The sequence below is a fragment of the Oryctolagus cuniculus genome, chromosome 2, assembly GCF_964237555.1.
Source record: "Oryctolagus cuniculus chromosome 2, mOryCun1.1, whole genome shotgun sequence".
In the NCBI taxonomy this organism is placed as follows: Eukaryota; Metazoa; Chordata; class Mammalia; order Lagomorpha; family Leporidae; genus Oryctolagus; species Oryctolagus cuniculus.
The window spans coordinates 114,014,638-114,030,712 of record NC_091433.1 but is presented as its reverse complement, the minus strand read 5'-3'; the positions used below and the strand labels follow the sequence as shown (position 1 = coordinate 114,030,712).

The 16,075-nt window shown below is 45.7% G+C and overlaps 1 protein-coding gene across 2 annotated transcripts; it reads right to left on the bottom strand.

Moving 5' to 3' along the window:
- Positions 1-7,999: 7,999 nt before the first annotated feature.
- On the bottom strand, positions 8,000-14,839 carry IL36G (interleukin 36 gamma). Of its 2 annotated transcripts, none has more exons than XM_008254129.3 (5): positions 14,736-14,839; positions 14,155-14,228; positions 13,596-13,703; positions 12,608-12,747; positions 8,000-10,137 (listed from the first exon to the last, which is right to left on the bottom strand). In XM_008254129.3, the coding sequence occupies exons 2-5, from the start codon at positions 14,207-14,209 to the stop codon at positions 9,928-9,930; spliced, it is 513 nt and encodes a 170-aa protein (XP_008252351.1). In that variant the 5' UTR covers positions 14,210-14,228; positions 14,736-14,839; the 3' UTR covers positions 8,000-9,927. The 2 variants fall into 2 exon arrangements, with proteins under 2 accessions (XP_008252351.1, XP_002709614.2); XM_002709568.4 differs by having other exon boundaries at positions 14,179-14,228; positions 14,736-14,838.
- Between the last annotated feature and the right edge of the window lie 1,236 nt (positions 14,840-16,075).

Below are 16,075 nucleotides of genomic sequence, written 5' to 3'. Positions count from 1 at the left end.
GGCAATACCCTGGCAGGGCGGGATGCCACTTTTCACAGTGCAGCCTGTACAGGAGGAAGTAGGGCTGCTTTTACACCTGCAGCCAGGGAGGAACACACATGTCATGCTTCTGGAACCCAGGTGATGTGCTTGGCACCTCTGGCTATTCCCTTGCCCGGGTGTGACTGTGAGTGGTGGGCAGCATTCCCAGGACAATAAGGATATGACACCAAAGGGTCAGATGCCCCAAGAACAATGGTTTGGATCAAGTCTGCAAGAAAGTCTCTAAGACCTGCCAAGCAGGTAGCCCAGGAAAGGGAATTTAGAATAGCGAAGAAGAGAGCTGATGGGGACAAGCACTGTGTCCATCCCTGGAAACGGGTGCTGTGGTCCATTCATTAACATTCCTCTTCTAAGTTTCTGCTCACAGACAGCCTGCTCCAAAGCACGTGCCAAGGAGTAGAACCATGCAGCATAAAGGGGATTGTGGTGGGCATACCGGGTGTGCCTCTCAGATCTCTCTTTAGGAGGACCTGTTCCAAGGAGAAGAGCCAGACCACCTCCAGCTGCCAGTGTTCCCGCCAAGACTCCTCTCCTGGGGTTGCTCCCAGTGATTGGGGGTGGCAGGGGCACTCGAGCAGGGCCTTGCTGCCAATGTGCAACACCTTTGAGGCCAAGTTTACTCGGGGCTTCACATCTGCCTGGCTGAGCCTTTCTAGAACTTTCACAGCTGCACAGCAGTCACTTCTTCTTACCGACCCCTCCCTCCCTCCCTCCCTCCCTCCCTCCCTCCCTCCCTCCCTCTTCTCTATCAGCAGTGTCAGTGTTGCCTCACAGGCTGAAGGCTCTCTCTGCCTACTCCTGATCCCTCTTTGTCTGCCCTTCCTAGGCATTTCTCCTATTAAATCTTTTGGCATGTTCTTTTCAAAGCATCCAAACTTGCTGCACTTATTGCTATAAATGAATCCCAGGAACATGAAACAAAATGTACAAGAACACCCACGGTATTATTTCATTTGTCTCAAGCCTAAATACATGCATAACTCAAGTGATATCATTTTAGGGACACATACATGTGTTAAAACCATAACAAAATGCAAGGGAAGAGTTACCAGTAGGATGACAGTTACACCGGGAGGCAGGAAGACAAGGGGATGGGAGGGAGAATGGGCAAATAAGTCTTTCTGGTACTTCTGCTGGGTGACAAGTGCATGTGGGTCCCTTTTATCTAGACATGGGATATCTTTTATAAATATACTGTCAGGGACCCACATTGTGGTGCAGCAGGTTAAACTGCTGCTGGCAATGCCAGTATTTCTTATTAGAGGGCTGGCTGCTCCATTTCCAATCCAGCTCCCTGCTAACATGCCTGGGAAAGTAGCAGAGGATTATCCAAGGACTTGTGTCCATGCCACCCACGTGGGAGATGCAGATGGAGCTCCAGGTTCCTGATTTCAGCCTGGCACAGCTCTGGTTGTGTGGCCATTTATGAAAGAGAACCAGTGGATGGAGGCACACTTTCATTCTCTCTCTCTCTCTCTCTCTCTCCTCCTCCTCCTCCTCCTCCTCCTCCTCCTCCTCCTCCTCCTTTCCTGTCTCTTTCTGTCATTCTGCCTTTCAAACAAGTAAATAAATAAACCTTTAAAAAAAACTTCAAGCATACTTAACATCATTTTAAACTATAGAAAGAAAATGGGCCGGCGCCTTGGCTCAATAGGCTAATCCTCCACCTTGCGGCCCCGGCACACCGGGTTCTAGTCCCGGTCAGGGCTCCGGATTCTGTCCCGGTTGCCCCTCTTCCAGGCCAGCTCTCTGCTGTGGCCCAGGAAGGCAGTGGAGGATGGCCCAAGTGGTTGGGCCCTGCACTCCATGGGAGACCAGGATAAGCACCTGGCTCCTGGCTTCGGATCAGCGCGCCAGCCATGGCTGCCATTGGAGGGTGAACCAACGGCAAAGGAAGACCTTTCTCTCTGTCTCTCTCTCTCACTGTCCACTCTGCCTGTCAAAAAATAAAAGAAAAGAAAAAAAGAAAAAAAAAGAAAGAAAATGGGTCCTGAGAAGATTTCCTGAAATTTCTGGAAATACTACAATAGTTATCATTTACTGAATGCTTGCTACCACTTCATTCCTTCATTAAATTCTTACATCAACTTTTAAAAAGCCGTGTGTAAGTCTAAACAACACAAACCAAAAGGTAGAATTAAACTAGTCATCAGTAATAAAGATGACTAAACAAAGAGTGTCATATCAGAAAACCAGGAAGACTAATTTAACTTTTAAAAACATAAAATAAAATCCCCTAAGAATGTTCTTATTATAAACATATGGTATTAAAATCCAAAGATATTGGGGCCAGCACTGTGGCATAGCGGTTAAAGCTGCCGCCGGCAGTGCCGGCATCCCATATGGGCGCCGGTTCGAGTCCCAGCCGCTCCACTTCTGATCCAGCTCTCTGCTATGACCTGCAAAAGCAGTGGAAGATGGCCCATGTCTTTGGGCCCTTGCAGCTGCATGGGAGACCCAGAGGAGGCTCCTGGCTCCTTTGGATTGGCGCAGCTCCAGCCATTGCCGGCCAATTGGGGAGTGAACCAGCAGATGAAAGACTTCTGTCTGTCTCTCCTCCTCTCTCTGTGTAACTCTTTCAAATAAATAAAAAAAAAAAATTCCAAAGACATGGACCCCTTGACGGAGAGCATACACTCCCCCTCCCACAGACATGGGCGGCAGCCTCGGGGTGGTCCTGCAGGCTGGATGGTGCGCATCCTTCCAGCGCAGAAAAGGAGGGAGGCTGCCCCAGCCGTGGGCTCAGGCGCAATGGCAGAACCGGCAATCACAATTTTCTTCAAACAGAAATAACACAATTGACAAATAAAAATTCTTCTAAATGTAAATGCTTGGGGTTAGACACTGGTGTACTTGATAACATCAACTCATCCAAAGACCCTGAATTGGCTTTGAGTTTTCCATGTGGTAGAATAATAAATTTTTTCATCAATCCTCTTGGCTTCCATCATTCCCAACAGCAAAAGCCTCTCCAGCCCCTGGGAAGGGGTCATGCTAAAACCACAATGATCACTTTCTCTAAGCTGGCTTACAAGGAGGTATGGTACATGGGGGCTCTGTACTGCAGCACCTGCAGAGAGCTGACCTTAGTGCTGTGGCAGGTGGCTCGTGCCTAGCCCCCTTAGCTCAGAAACTGCATTTGGATTCCAACCCACATAGCAGAGGGAGATTTCAGAGTGGTCCAAGGAGTGCTACCTCCTGATATCTCATGTACTCAGCTAAATGTTATATTGCCTCCTCCACACACAGCCCAGCCAATGCAGATCAACAATTTTTTTAGATAGTTATAAAAATTGTACTTGCCATTTGATGATTTATATGCAAGCCATTCTACCTGGAGTGAGGTAAAACCTTGTTGTGGTTTTGATTTGCGTTTCCCTTAAGTTAGTAGATCCTGAGTATTTATGCAAGTGTCTGTAGGCCATTTGAATTTCCTCTCTTGAAAAATGCCTGTTTAAGTCTCTTCCCCATTTCTTCACTGGATCATTTGTTTTGTTGTTGTTGAATTTCTTGAGCTCTTTATATATTTTGTATGCTAACCCTTTACCATTTGCTTAGTTTGCAAATAATTTCTCCCATTCTTTTGGTTATCTCTTCACTTTGCTGAGTGCTTCCTTTGCCATGCAGAAGCTTCTCAGCTTGATATAATCCCATCTGTCAATTTTGGCTTCGATTGCCTGCACTTTGGAGGTCTTTTCAAAGAAGTCTTTGCCAAATGACAAATGCTGGCGAGGATGTGGGGAAAAAGGTACCCCGATTCACTGCTGGTAGGAATGTAAACTGGTACAACCATTGTGGAAGACAGTATGGAGATTCTTCAGAAATCTGAATATAGACCCACCATATGACCCAGCCATCCCACTCTTGAGAATTTATCCAAACAAAAAGAAAACAGTATATGAAAGAGTTATCTGTACCCCCATGTTCATTGCAGCACAAGTCACAATAGCAAAGATATGGAACCAACCCAGATGTCAATTAAAGAAACTGTGGTGTCTATGTACACTATGGAGTACTACTCAGCTGAAAAAAATGAAATCCTGTCTTGCAACAAGATGGTTGCAACTGGATCCATTACACTTAGTGAAATGAGTCAATCCCAAAAAGACAGATATCATATGTTTCCCCTGATCCAATGTAGCCAATAGAATACCTGAAATGTAATGTACTGGCCTGAAACAGACATCTTGAGATTCGGTGATTCTTTATAGCCCTTGTCTCTTCCATAAAGGAACAGTGTTTGATTTAGTTTTGTTTTCTTTTTCTTCATACTATTTGTTGAGCTCCATTACTTAAAGTAGGGTTAACTAAATGATCATTAAGTATACTGAAAATAAATCATGGAAAGGTTAAGAGTAGGAATCTGAGATGGAGAGGGAGGAGAGGTTGGAGTTGGGGAGGGGGTGGAATCCCACTATGTTCCTAAATTTGTATATATAAAATATATGAAACTTGTATAACTTAAATAAAATAAAAAAACTGTACTTGCATATACTCTAAAAAGTCAGTGATTGGGGCTAATGCTATGGTATAGCGGGTACAAGCTGCCTCCTGCAGTGCCGGCAACCCACGTGGGTGCCAGTTTGAGTCCCAACTGCTCCTCTTCCAATCCTGCTCTCTGCTGTGGCCTGGGAAAGCAGTGTAAAATGGCCCAGGTCCTTGGGCCCTTGCACCCACGTGGGAGACCCTAAAGAAGCTCCTGGCTCCCAGCTTCAGAACAGCCTAGCTCCAGCCATTGTGACCACTTGGGGAGTGAATCAGCAGATGGAATCTCTCTCTCTCTTTCTGCCTCTGCCTTTGAAATAAATAAATAAATAAATAAATCTTTTAAAAAATGTCAATGATTAAAGGGTGGTGCTGTAGGTAGCAAGTTAAGCCACTGCCTGCAACACTGGAATCCCATATGGATGCTGCCTCAAGTTCTGTCTGAACCACTTCCAATCCAGCTCCCTGCTAATGCACCTGGGAAAGCAGTGGAGGATGCTACAAGTGCTTCGGCCCCTGCACCCACATGGGAGATCTGGGAGAAGCACCTGGCTCCTGGCTTTGGCCTGGCCAAGGCCTGGCCATTGTGATCACATGGGAGTGAAACAGCAGATGGAATATCTTGCTCTCTCTCCCTTTCTCTTTCTGTAACTCTGCTTTCAAATAAATAAAAATTAATATTTTTTAAAAAGTCAATGATTAATACAGGTTTGTTATTTTTAAAAAATGTTGCTATTTCCTATTACTCAGAATCACTCTCAACTGTTTTTGGTATTTACTTCCCTATCTGTAAATACTATAAGTATATTGATACTTCTTGTTTTTTTTTAACCATTATATACGGTCATCCTTTTATGAAAAACAAAGTTTGATCTCTTTCATACATCTAGCTCTGCCCATGTATATTATATATATTTCTTCTTCTCCTTCTTCTCTCCATTTATCATCCATCCACTCATACTTCCAAAATATTTCTATCATAATTTTGGATAATGCTACAAAGTTTATTATCACAGTGCAAACTCTCCTGACAGTTGGGCCATATAATCAACCACAATTATATTTCCTCCCTTAGATAACCTAATGTTTTCTCTGGAATTAAGAACTATGATTGGTTTTGTTTTGTTTTGGTTTGGTTTCTGGCTTATTTTTCTATGGAGTTCCTCATCTTCCAAACCCCTCACTGTCAGAATCTTCTCCCAACTCATCCAGATATGTCAGGCATGCTGCGAACTTGACGTTCTTCCTCCTCTCCCCCGGAGCCTCCAATAGCTTCCCTCTGCCTGACTATGCTGGGGTCCTCCATTTATCACTATCTTGCAGGGTTTTTTTTTTTTTTTAAAGATTTATTTATTTATTTATTTAAAATGTAGAGAGACAGAGAGAGGGAAAAACAGAGAGAGATCCATCTTCCACCCGCTGGTTCATGCCCCAGATGGCCACAATGGCTGGAGCTGGACCAATCTGAAGCCGGGCCGAAAACAGCATTCAGGATTTTCTCCCACACTGGTGCAGGAGCCCAAGCACTTGGGCCATTCTCCTCTGCTTCCCCAGGCACATTAGCAGGAAGCTGTATTGGAAGTGGAGCAGCCAAGTCTCCAACAGGTACCCAAATGGGATGCTGGTATTGAAGGCAGCAGCTTTACTTGCTACACCACAGCACCGGCCCCCAGTAACATTTTGACACCATCTTCTTGAATGTCTATCAGTACTTTATTTATCATGCTGAGTAGTCTCAAATACACCACAATTTTTAAAAAGATTTTATGTATTTATTTGGAAGGCAGAATTATAGACAGAGAGAGGGAGAGACGGAAAGCTCTTCGTCTGCTGGTTCACTCTGCAAATGGCTGCAACAAGAGCTGGGCCAATCTGAAGTCAGGAGACAGACATTTCTTCCAGGTCTCCCATGTGTGTGCAGACGCCCAAGCACATGGGCCATCTTCCACTGCTTTCCCAGGACATAAGCAGAGAGCTGGATTGGAAGAGGAGTGGCTGGGACTTGAACCGGTGCCCATATTGAATGCCAACACTGCAGGTGGAGGCTTAGCCTGCTACACTGCAGCACTGGCCCCTGTTTGAGAATTTATAAAACTCATTTTGTTCAATTCAAATTTTTTAATACTAAACTTGCTATATTTTATATAATTTTTTAATTTGTTTCATTAAGAGGCAGTGAAACAGAGAAAGAGACAGAGAGAGATACAGAGAGAGCTCCCACCCACTTGTTCACTCCCCAAATGCTAGGAATGAAACTGAGATCCAGGAACGCGATCTTGGTCTCACATTTGGGTGGGAGGAGCCCAGTTACTTGAGCCATCACCTGCTACCTTCCAGGCTCCACATGAGCTGGAAGATAGAGTCAGGAGCCAGAGCCGGGACTCAAATCCAGATACTCTGATGTAGAACGTGGGACTTTTAGCACCAGGTCAAACAGCTGCCCCTCAATTCACTTTTCAAGCACTCAAGAGAACCTTTCATGTCAATAAAATAAATCAGAAGTATCCATTTTTTATTTATCACTTTAATTCTAAAACACACAGATCATCTGAAGCATGATTAATCTGAGCCTTTGTGTACTCCAGACCCGACTGGAGTGATCCAGAAGAGTATTTCCCAACTGCGGTTAATCATCAGCATTCCCTGAGGACCTTGGCGTTGGTTCTTGGGCTCTGCCCTAAACCTAAATCCAGTAAGTTGCACTATTTCTAGTGGAGGGTTTCAATTCACTAGGCGTGAGGAACCTGTTTTAAGTGCTCACCGAGGTGATTCTGATGCTGCTTCAAGTTGGAGAAACACAGTGTGCAGCAGGTTTCAGTACCAGAGTCATTGCACAATGACATTGGGGTGACTGGAGACGCTCCGCCCTGGGCGGGGCATCTGCTGACTCCCCGCTAGATAAGGTCAGCCCCACCGATGGCGGCTCAGCCTCTTCTCTGTCCTCTTGCTCCTGGCAATACTTACTGATTTCTTGCATGGTGTTTCACAACACCCCAACTCCAGGAGACAGAAATTGAAAGACCGATATTCAAGAATATCACTATCTCAGGTTCATGCCATATTCCTCTGTTTCCTCGACATATGAAGGAAATGGTGTCATTAAATATAATTATCCAAATCCTGAAAAACAGGCAGAAGGACAACTGTGTATGTTTTCACTGTCTTTCTAGACCCTTGTCTAACAGGCTCACCTAAAAAGCATCTCACTGTCTATACATATATACATCTTCTCTTGATTTACTACTTATTAACTTATAGAAAACAAAACAAATAACTTGTGGTTTTTGTTCAGCAATGATGCAAATAACATCCATCTAGCAGAAGAGATCATGCCTGAAATTGGTAACTCAAGAAAGGGAGGTATGAGAGGACTATGAAAGATTCATGGAAAATGCAAGATGAAGATATTTTACTATGTAACAAATTTTGAAACCTATGCATACTGTTTTCCTCTTTTAAAGATTTATTTGGGGGGGGGGGGGGGAGCTCAGTGCTGTGGGGTAGCGGGTAAAGCCGCTGCCTGCAGTATTGGCATCCCATATGGGTACCGGTTCAAGTCGCAGCTGCTCCACTTCCCATCCAGCTCTCTGTGGCCTGGGAAAGCATTGGAGGATGGCCCAAGTCCTTGGGCCCTGCGCCCACTTGGGAGACCTGGAGGAGGCCCCTGGCTCCTGGCTCCTGTCTTCAGATCAGTGCAGCTCCAGCCATTGCGGCCATCTGAGGAGTGAACCAGCAGATGAAAGACCTCTCTCTCTCTCTCTCTCTCTCTCTCTCTCTCTCTCTCTCTCTCTTTCTCTCTCCGTCTCTCTCTGCCTCTCCTCTCTCTGTGTAACTGTGACTTTCAAATACAATAAATAAATATTTTTTAAAAAAAGATTTACTTAGGGATTGGCATTGTAGTACAGCAGGTAAAGAAGCCTCCTGTGACGCCAGCATCTCACATGGACAGCAGTTCGTGTCCTAGCTGCTCCACACCCAGTCCAGCTCCTTGCTAATGTCCTGGGAAAGCAGCCAAAGATAGCCCAAGTATGTGGGTCTCTGTCACCCATGTGGGAGACCCAGATTAAGCTGCCGGCTCCTGGCTTTGTCCTGGCCGATCCCCAACTGTTACAGCCTTGTGGGAAGTGAACCAGTGGATGGAGGATTTTTCTCTCTCTGTCTCTCCTTCTCTCTCTGTTGCTCTGCCTTTGAAATAAAATTTTTCATAAAATTTTGCTTGAAACGCACAGTGGCACACAGAGAGGGTGAGATGAACATAGAGCGATCTATCTGCTGGCCCATTCCCCAAAAGGCCACAACAGCCAGGACTAGGCCAGGCAGAAGACAAGGGCCAGGAACCCCATCGGGATCTCCTACATGCATTACACGGACCCAAGTACTGGAGTCATCCCCTGCTGCCTCCCAGGGCATTAGCAGGGAGCTGGGTTAGAAGCATGGAGTAGCCTGGACTTAAAACCATGCTCAGATATTGGATGCAAGCATGCCAATGGTGACTTAACCCACTGAACCACAATCCTTGTATACTTATTTTTTTTCACAGTATGCCTTTTCCATGAACTCTTTGAAAACTCCAGTAAAAGCACAAAACTAGACACCTGGAGGAAAATAGAAGAAAAAGAGATGTTGCCTCATGGAAAACAGGCCTGGGGCAGAGGAGTAAGAAGTATTAGACAAGTATTACTTTGGTAGGAATATTTCCTTAAAACTTTATGCTTTTTTAAATCTAAGAAACAAAAGGTAACGTTTTGTTGAAACACATAATTAATTTGCAACTTTGCTCTCAGCACTCTGTGGACAGCATCCTCAGGCCCTGTGTGCAGCTACTCAGAGTAACCAGGCAGTGTCTTCAAGTCTAGGTTCAAGGAATAACCCCTGCCCTTCAACCTATTTCTAATAGTTCTAATATTATTCATTTCTCCTTGGATTCCAAAAACCTCTCTCCAGGTGCATCCAACCCACTCTAGCGCTCGGTTGATAACAATCCAAAGCAACCAAATTTTTCAATGAATGTTAGCTTGGAGCTCATGCTACCCAAATGCAAAAGTAAATGATAGGTGTGAAAGTCAAGTGTGGACCAGGCCAACCATCTGACACTGAGGGCGCTGCTGCTCACAGGGGCCTGACATGGTTTCACATGCCGTGGTGGAGTTTGCCTTGGGAGCCGGGCTGCTTCAGTTTGAGAGGAGAGCCTTAACTAGCCCATGCCTCCTGTCTCTGAGACCACGTTCTGGTCTTCGTCACCATGAAGTCATTACTTCTTCATCCACACAGCGAGATGATTACAGTAACCCTCTCAGCAGCGGTGTGAAACGTCACTGAGATAACACAAATAAAAACATGCTGGGGACTAGACCATTTAAGACAAAGATCTCCAACCACGCTGCTACATCCAGGCTGAATTCAAGCCTTTAGATCTAAATTGAAGGCAGTGTTGTACAATTTCCCCTGGTTTGAAGTCAGGAAGATAGGCTGGCCCTTCTTGAAGGAGGCGATGAACCAGCCGGGGAAGGCCACGGACTCGAAGGTGGAGGTCCTGCCCGTCTGCATGTGATAGAACAGGAAGGGCTTCACGGGCTCAGTGTGGTTATACAGGTCCAGGATCTCCTGCTCCTGGAAAGAGAGGGGCGGTTCCCATGAGGAGAAACAGAAGCTGCCCGGGGTGGCCTAGGAAACTCATTTCAAGGGAGCAGAGAAGGATGAAGAGACACAAAATCTCATCTTCCCGGCTCCTCCTTTCCCATCCAGAGCCGTATAAGCAGGACGTAAGGGACATGTCAATGAACATGTAGCCACAACAGTGACAGCCACGATGCCGCAAGGACAACTTCTATGGCAAAAGATGGCCAGGTTGAAGGTATGAATCCCTGACCCACTGCCCAACACAGGAGAAAGGTCAGCAACATGAAAACAACACAAGAGGGTCTAATGATCAAAGGAACAAAGCCAATAGAGCAATCATAAAATGGCTTATATTTTATATACAGAAGTACAGCTTGCATGTATGTATATTTGTACATTATGTATTGTATATTTAGTATTTCTAAATATTGAGTATATCTAAGTAATTATATACGTGCAAGATCCTGGGAGAGACGTGGAAATGGTGTGCAATTCAGCTTCATCCTATCCTGAATCGGCTTTATTTCTGACTCTTAGGGCGGTCACAAATACAGGAGTCACTCTTGATACCTCTCTCTTTGATCTCCCAACCTCTAACTTAGCAGCAAGGCCTCCTGACTCTACTTCCAGAACATTTCCTGAATTGAGTCGCCTCTCACTTCTCACCATCCCCTGCATTCACACACACAGCCAGCCCCTGATCCAGGGCATCACACCTCTGGCCTGGATGATTGAGACGATCTTCTAACTTTCTCCTAGGACAAACTCTACTCCTAGGACATAGGACCATTTGTTTGGGAGCCAGATATCATCCTGGAGCCAGAGAGACCTTTTAAGAAATAGGACTGGGGGCTGGTGCTGTGGCGCAGCAGGTTAAAGCCCTGGCCTGAAGTGCCAGCATCCCATTTGGGCGCCGGTTCTAGTCCCGGCTGCTTCTCTTCGGATCCAACTCTCGGCTATGGCCTGGGAAAAAAGTGGAAAATGGCCCAGATCCTTGGGCCCCTGCACCCATGTGGGAGACCTAGAAGAGGCTCCTGGCTTCTGGCTTCAGATCGGCACAGCTCTGGCTGTTGCAGCCGTCTAGGGAGTGAACCAGCAGATGGAAGACCTCTCTCTCTGTCTCTACCTCTCTCTGTAACTCTGTCTTTCAAATAAATAAAATAAATCTTAAAAAAAAAAAAAGAAATAGGACTGAGAGCATCAATCTTCTATTCAAAATTCTCAGAGCTTCTCATTTCCTTAAGATTGCAAGCTAAGTCCTTACAAAGTGCAGCCAGGGACCCGTGGCCTGCCTTGAAGTTTCTGAACACCTCCTTCTTCTATTCACTCCTGCACTCCTGTCTTCCCTGGTTCTGGAACTTGCCTCATTGGACACCTGCATGACTAACTTCCCTGCCTCCTTCTGCTCTCTGCTGAAACTTCACCTACACAGTGACACCCACTGCGCTACTCATCCCTGCAGCTCTCCTCCACTGTCTCTGGCACTGACTTTATCCTGCTCGAATTGTTCTTTCCCAGGACACACAACACTTTAATATATCACAAATGTGCCTACTATCATATTTACTCTATTTTATTTCCCTGCTCCCACTAGGATCCCAGACCCACAGGGGCAGTGCTCTTTGCTTCTGTACACAGATTCTTCTCAAGCTCCTATATGGTGCTGAAGGCCATTAAGTACACACATTTGCTGAACTGTATTGAACTGAATTTAATCAAGTAAATTAAACTGAAGTTCATGGAACAAGAACAGATTATATTAGAGGGTACTTCAAAAAGTCTATGGAAAATGGAATTGAAAGGTAGGTTTATTTGGGGGAAAAATTGAAAACCAGGCATATGAGGGATCTTCAAAAAGTTCATGAGAATGTGAATTATGAAGAAATTATGCATTAATCTCAAAAAGAGTTTTGTATCAAAATAAACTTAACACCTAATTCCACTTTCCACAAGCTTTTTAAGTATTCACATATGCATAAAATCAAACAGAGAGTTAGGAAATAAAATAATAAAGATTGGAATTTCATAAACTACTATAGAAGGATGATTTAGCATATGGCAAAAAACTGAAAATGCTACCATGAATTGAGAAATTGAATCAATAAATTCTCCTAGAATGTACCCCCAAAATGAAAGCAGTGAAAGCATAGAAAATATGGAAACCTAGATGAGACATTAGAGTGAGATCTAGGAGTTCCAGTAGCCAATGAATATAAGTTCCAAAAGGAGACGTACAAGTAGAATTAGGGAGAGAACATGCTTGAAGAAAAAATGCCAGGAAAATCTAAACTGGGGAGGCAAATCTAAAGTTAGCAAGCAAAGGATAAATTAAAGTCTACTGGGAATAAGTAGGCCTAGGAAAGTGAAAATATTTCCCTTTTAATTCTGAAATTAGATCTACCAAATAAACTTCATCTCACAGAAAAATTTTATTTTCATGTCATTTTTCTTAGTCACTCACTTTCAGCTGCAATGTGGGTTGTCCTCCAGTGTCCTCACAGAACAGACACATTTTTGGATTCTGGATTCCCAGATAAATGGGAACCCCTTTGCCTTGCTCAAGAGCCTCCGGATACTTGCACGGCATAACAGTGATGGTGACTGTGAAGATAAAAGGGGGAACGTGGTGTCAGTTTCCTTTTGAAGTCAGGAAAGACTCTTTAATCCAGCAGGGCAGTATCTTCCAGACAGGGGCTGGAAGACCTGAAGAATGTGACTCTTACTACTCTGGACCTACTAAATAGCCACCCATTCATTGATCCACCCATTCATACTATGTGCCAATCGCTGCCCTAGTAAATGGAATCAATGTGGAGTCAAACAGATGGAGGGCCCCGCCCTTGAGATTTTTACACCTGTGATTGACAGGAAGCTCCTTCCCCCAGCAGATCCTTGCCTCCTTGTGAACTCTGTCCATCAGCACGTTTTGCCTAATGTGATGCTGAGATCTTCCTTCCTGTGGTGTCCCCTTCATAGTCCTTCTAGGGCACTTGAGGTCATTTGGGACAAACCACTCCTCTTCTGTAGGACAGAGCCGCTGCTGGAAGCTCCTCTACCATCTCTCACGTCTTTAGCCTAAGGCAAACCTCTCCCAGTCTTCCCTTCCAGGCAAGGGTGAAATTCTCCCCAGTCCAGGCTGGCCCTGGTATAAAGCCATGCATTTTTTGACACATAATTGTGCATATTTGTGGGGTACCTTGTGATGAATCAATAAATATATACATTATATAATGACCAGCTCAGGGTAATTAGCATACCCATCAGCTCACACATTTGTCATTGCTTTGTGGTAAGAGCCATCTGACATCTCTCCTCTAGCTATTCTGGAGTACACAATACACTATTATTAACTGTAGTCATCCTACTGTGCAACAGAACACTACCACATAGGCTTCCACAAAAGGCCACACCCAGGTGAGGAGCAGGGCAGCCACAGGATGTCTACTCACCTGCTGCCGCGTTGCTACTCCGTGGAACTGTCACCAGGGTCTGGCCCTGGAGGATCCACACTTGCTGATCCAAATCGGAGAGCTTCCCAACGTAAGGCTCACTCATCGCTGTTTGGGTAAATAAAAAAAAAAGCTATGATGATCAAGGCTGCCTTCCTAGATGCTGGGAGAAAGATCCTCAGGTTCAAGTCCTTCAGAAAGGAAGGTCAGGGTTTACAGCGGTGCTCATGCAACCCATCAATCCAGCCTTTGTTTCCAGAAAAGCTGTGGGTTCAAGTAAGGAGGGCAAGGGCTTAAAATGGCACACTGTCAAGGCCAAGGTAATAAGCAGTCTCAAACGCATGTGTGTCAAGGCCCAGCCACTCAATTTCATGCTGCTCTGTGCTTGGCCCAGTGCTGGAGACTACAGCTAGAGCTGTGAGTGAGCAACAGTGCCCACCCTCCAGAAGCTCCCAGCATAGCAGCCAGGTGGACAACACCCAGCGTGATGGCCAGACACAGGGAAGGGCAGAGTATAGTGGGGTGTCCAGAGGATCGGCTATGAGCACGTGGTCCAGACCTCCAGATCCCCATCCAACGTCACCTCCATGGATTTGTTGTCCAGCACCTGACATAGTGCAGCTGTCTCAGCACCTGTGGGGACAGATACAGGAGAGATTAACCTCAGGAGATGTGTCCAGACTTTTCTAGGATGCTGGTTTCTTGGGCCCTCATTCTAGACAGGGAGCTAGATGCCTGGCTTGACATGAAGCTCTAGTCAGAAGATCTGAGCTACCTCCCAGGACAAAACTTCAAGGTAGCCTCAGGGAAGGGAAATCAGACAGAATTTTCCTGCACCTGGAGATCCGGTCAATGAGAACATCTCCCTAGCAACTCCAAGGCCAGGCATGGATCTGACCACAAATACCCCCATGGGTCCTGATGCCAGTGTCTCCTCCTACCAAAAGAACCCTTTCCTTTACTGGCTTCGGTTTCTAACTAGGGGAAGGATCTCCCAGGATCCCAGCAAATCCCTGGTGAGAAACAGTGAGCCCCATGCAGGACAAGGCCTGGTGCTGGTCTGGTGTGGTCCTATCCCTTAGTTGTGCCCCAAAGCACAGAAGGCCCCAGAGAGAAAGAACTTTCCAGCTATCAGCACACCTGGCAAAGAAGGGTCTTAATCAGAAGTCCAGGAGACTGAACCACAGTTCCAGCAGCTTCCAGGAGCAGTGTTGGGCTCTGAGAGAGCCTGGATCTTTTATCTGGAGGAGCAGAGGGAGTGGCTTAAGCTTCCTTGGTGGGTGCGACAGTATGACATAAAAGCGATCTGGTTCCTCCTGCGAGAAAATTCCATGCAGCTCAAGTGAAGAAATTGCAGATTCAGCACGGGTATGACCTGCTTTGGCTCCCTGAGAAATCACTGTTGAGTCAAGCCCTACAAGATCAACTACAGTGAAAGAGAGTTGATGACTGACCCCGGGTTTCTCAAATAGGGGAGGCTAAGGGACTTCCCCCAGAGCTCAGCTCTCCTGTGTCACTATGGGGCTAGGACTGGAAATGCTAGCCACCCTGTGACAGGGACTCTTGGGGCTGGGAGTCCAGCCTTCTACAGTCAGGCTGAGCGGATCCTGTGGGAGTAAAATTACCTGTATGCTTCAGGCAAGATCCATATGGCATTGCTGGTCACCTAACTACTTCACATCAGGCCAACCTGAATGGGAGGATCAGGTTGAAGGTCCTCACTAACCCAACTACCTAACACTCTTTTAGCCCCTCAGAGATTCACTCCTCCACTTGGGAACCACAAAGATGGAGCCAACCTGGTCTCAGCTACTACCCCTTCCCCCAATACAATTGACTCCAGACTGCCTAAGGACTACAGAAATGGGCAGTGATTCCTCCAAAAACTGAGTCCCAGAGCCCAGTGTGTTCCCATCTCCTTAAACCAGGACCTGTGCATCCTTCTAGTGAGTAGGAATGGTTATTTTTATAACATACTTGTCACACACACCCCCATCCCATCTGCTATAGTCAAGCATAAAAATTTGCCAAGGCATGAGTTAACTTGACTGAAGTCAATTTCAGGAGAGAGACTAGAAGCACTTATGGTTCCAAATTCACCTGTCTCTCTTGGGGAGAAGCTGCTAAGAAGGAGATAGAACTTTCTAGACATGCTCCTCTATGAGCCCCTCTTCCCAGACCTGAAGAGTCACCTTACTCAACTCCTCTTGCTTTCCACCCCATCTCTTCTCCAGCCTTGAGAACCATGGTCCTTCCCTGTGAAGGCCCCAATCCTAATTCTTTTTGCTTCCAGTTTATCTGTTACCTTAAGAGAAAGTATAATAGAGAATTCAGACTCAAATGACAGTTAAATGCACTTTGTTTCAAGTTGGGCTTGGCTGGTGTCCCCTCTCCTGAGCCCCCACTGCCCAGAAGAAAAGCCCTTCCATCATGCATCTGTCAACATATCTCCTTTCTTGGGATATTCATCACAAAACAGC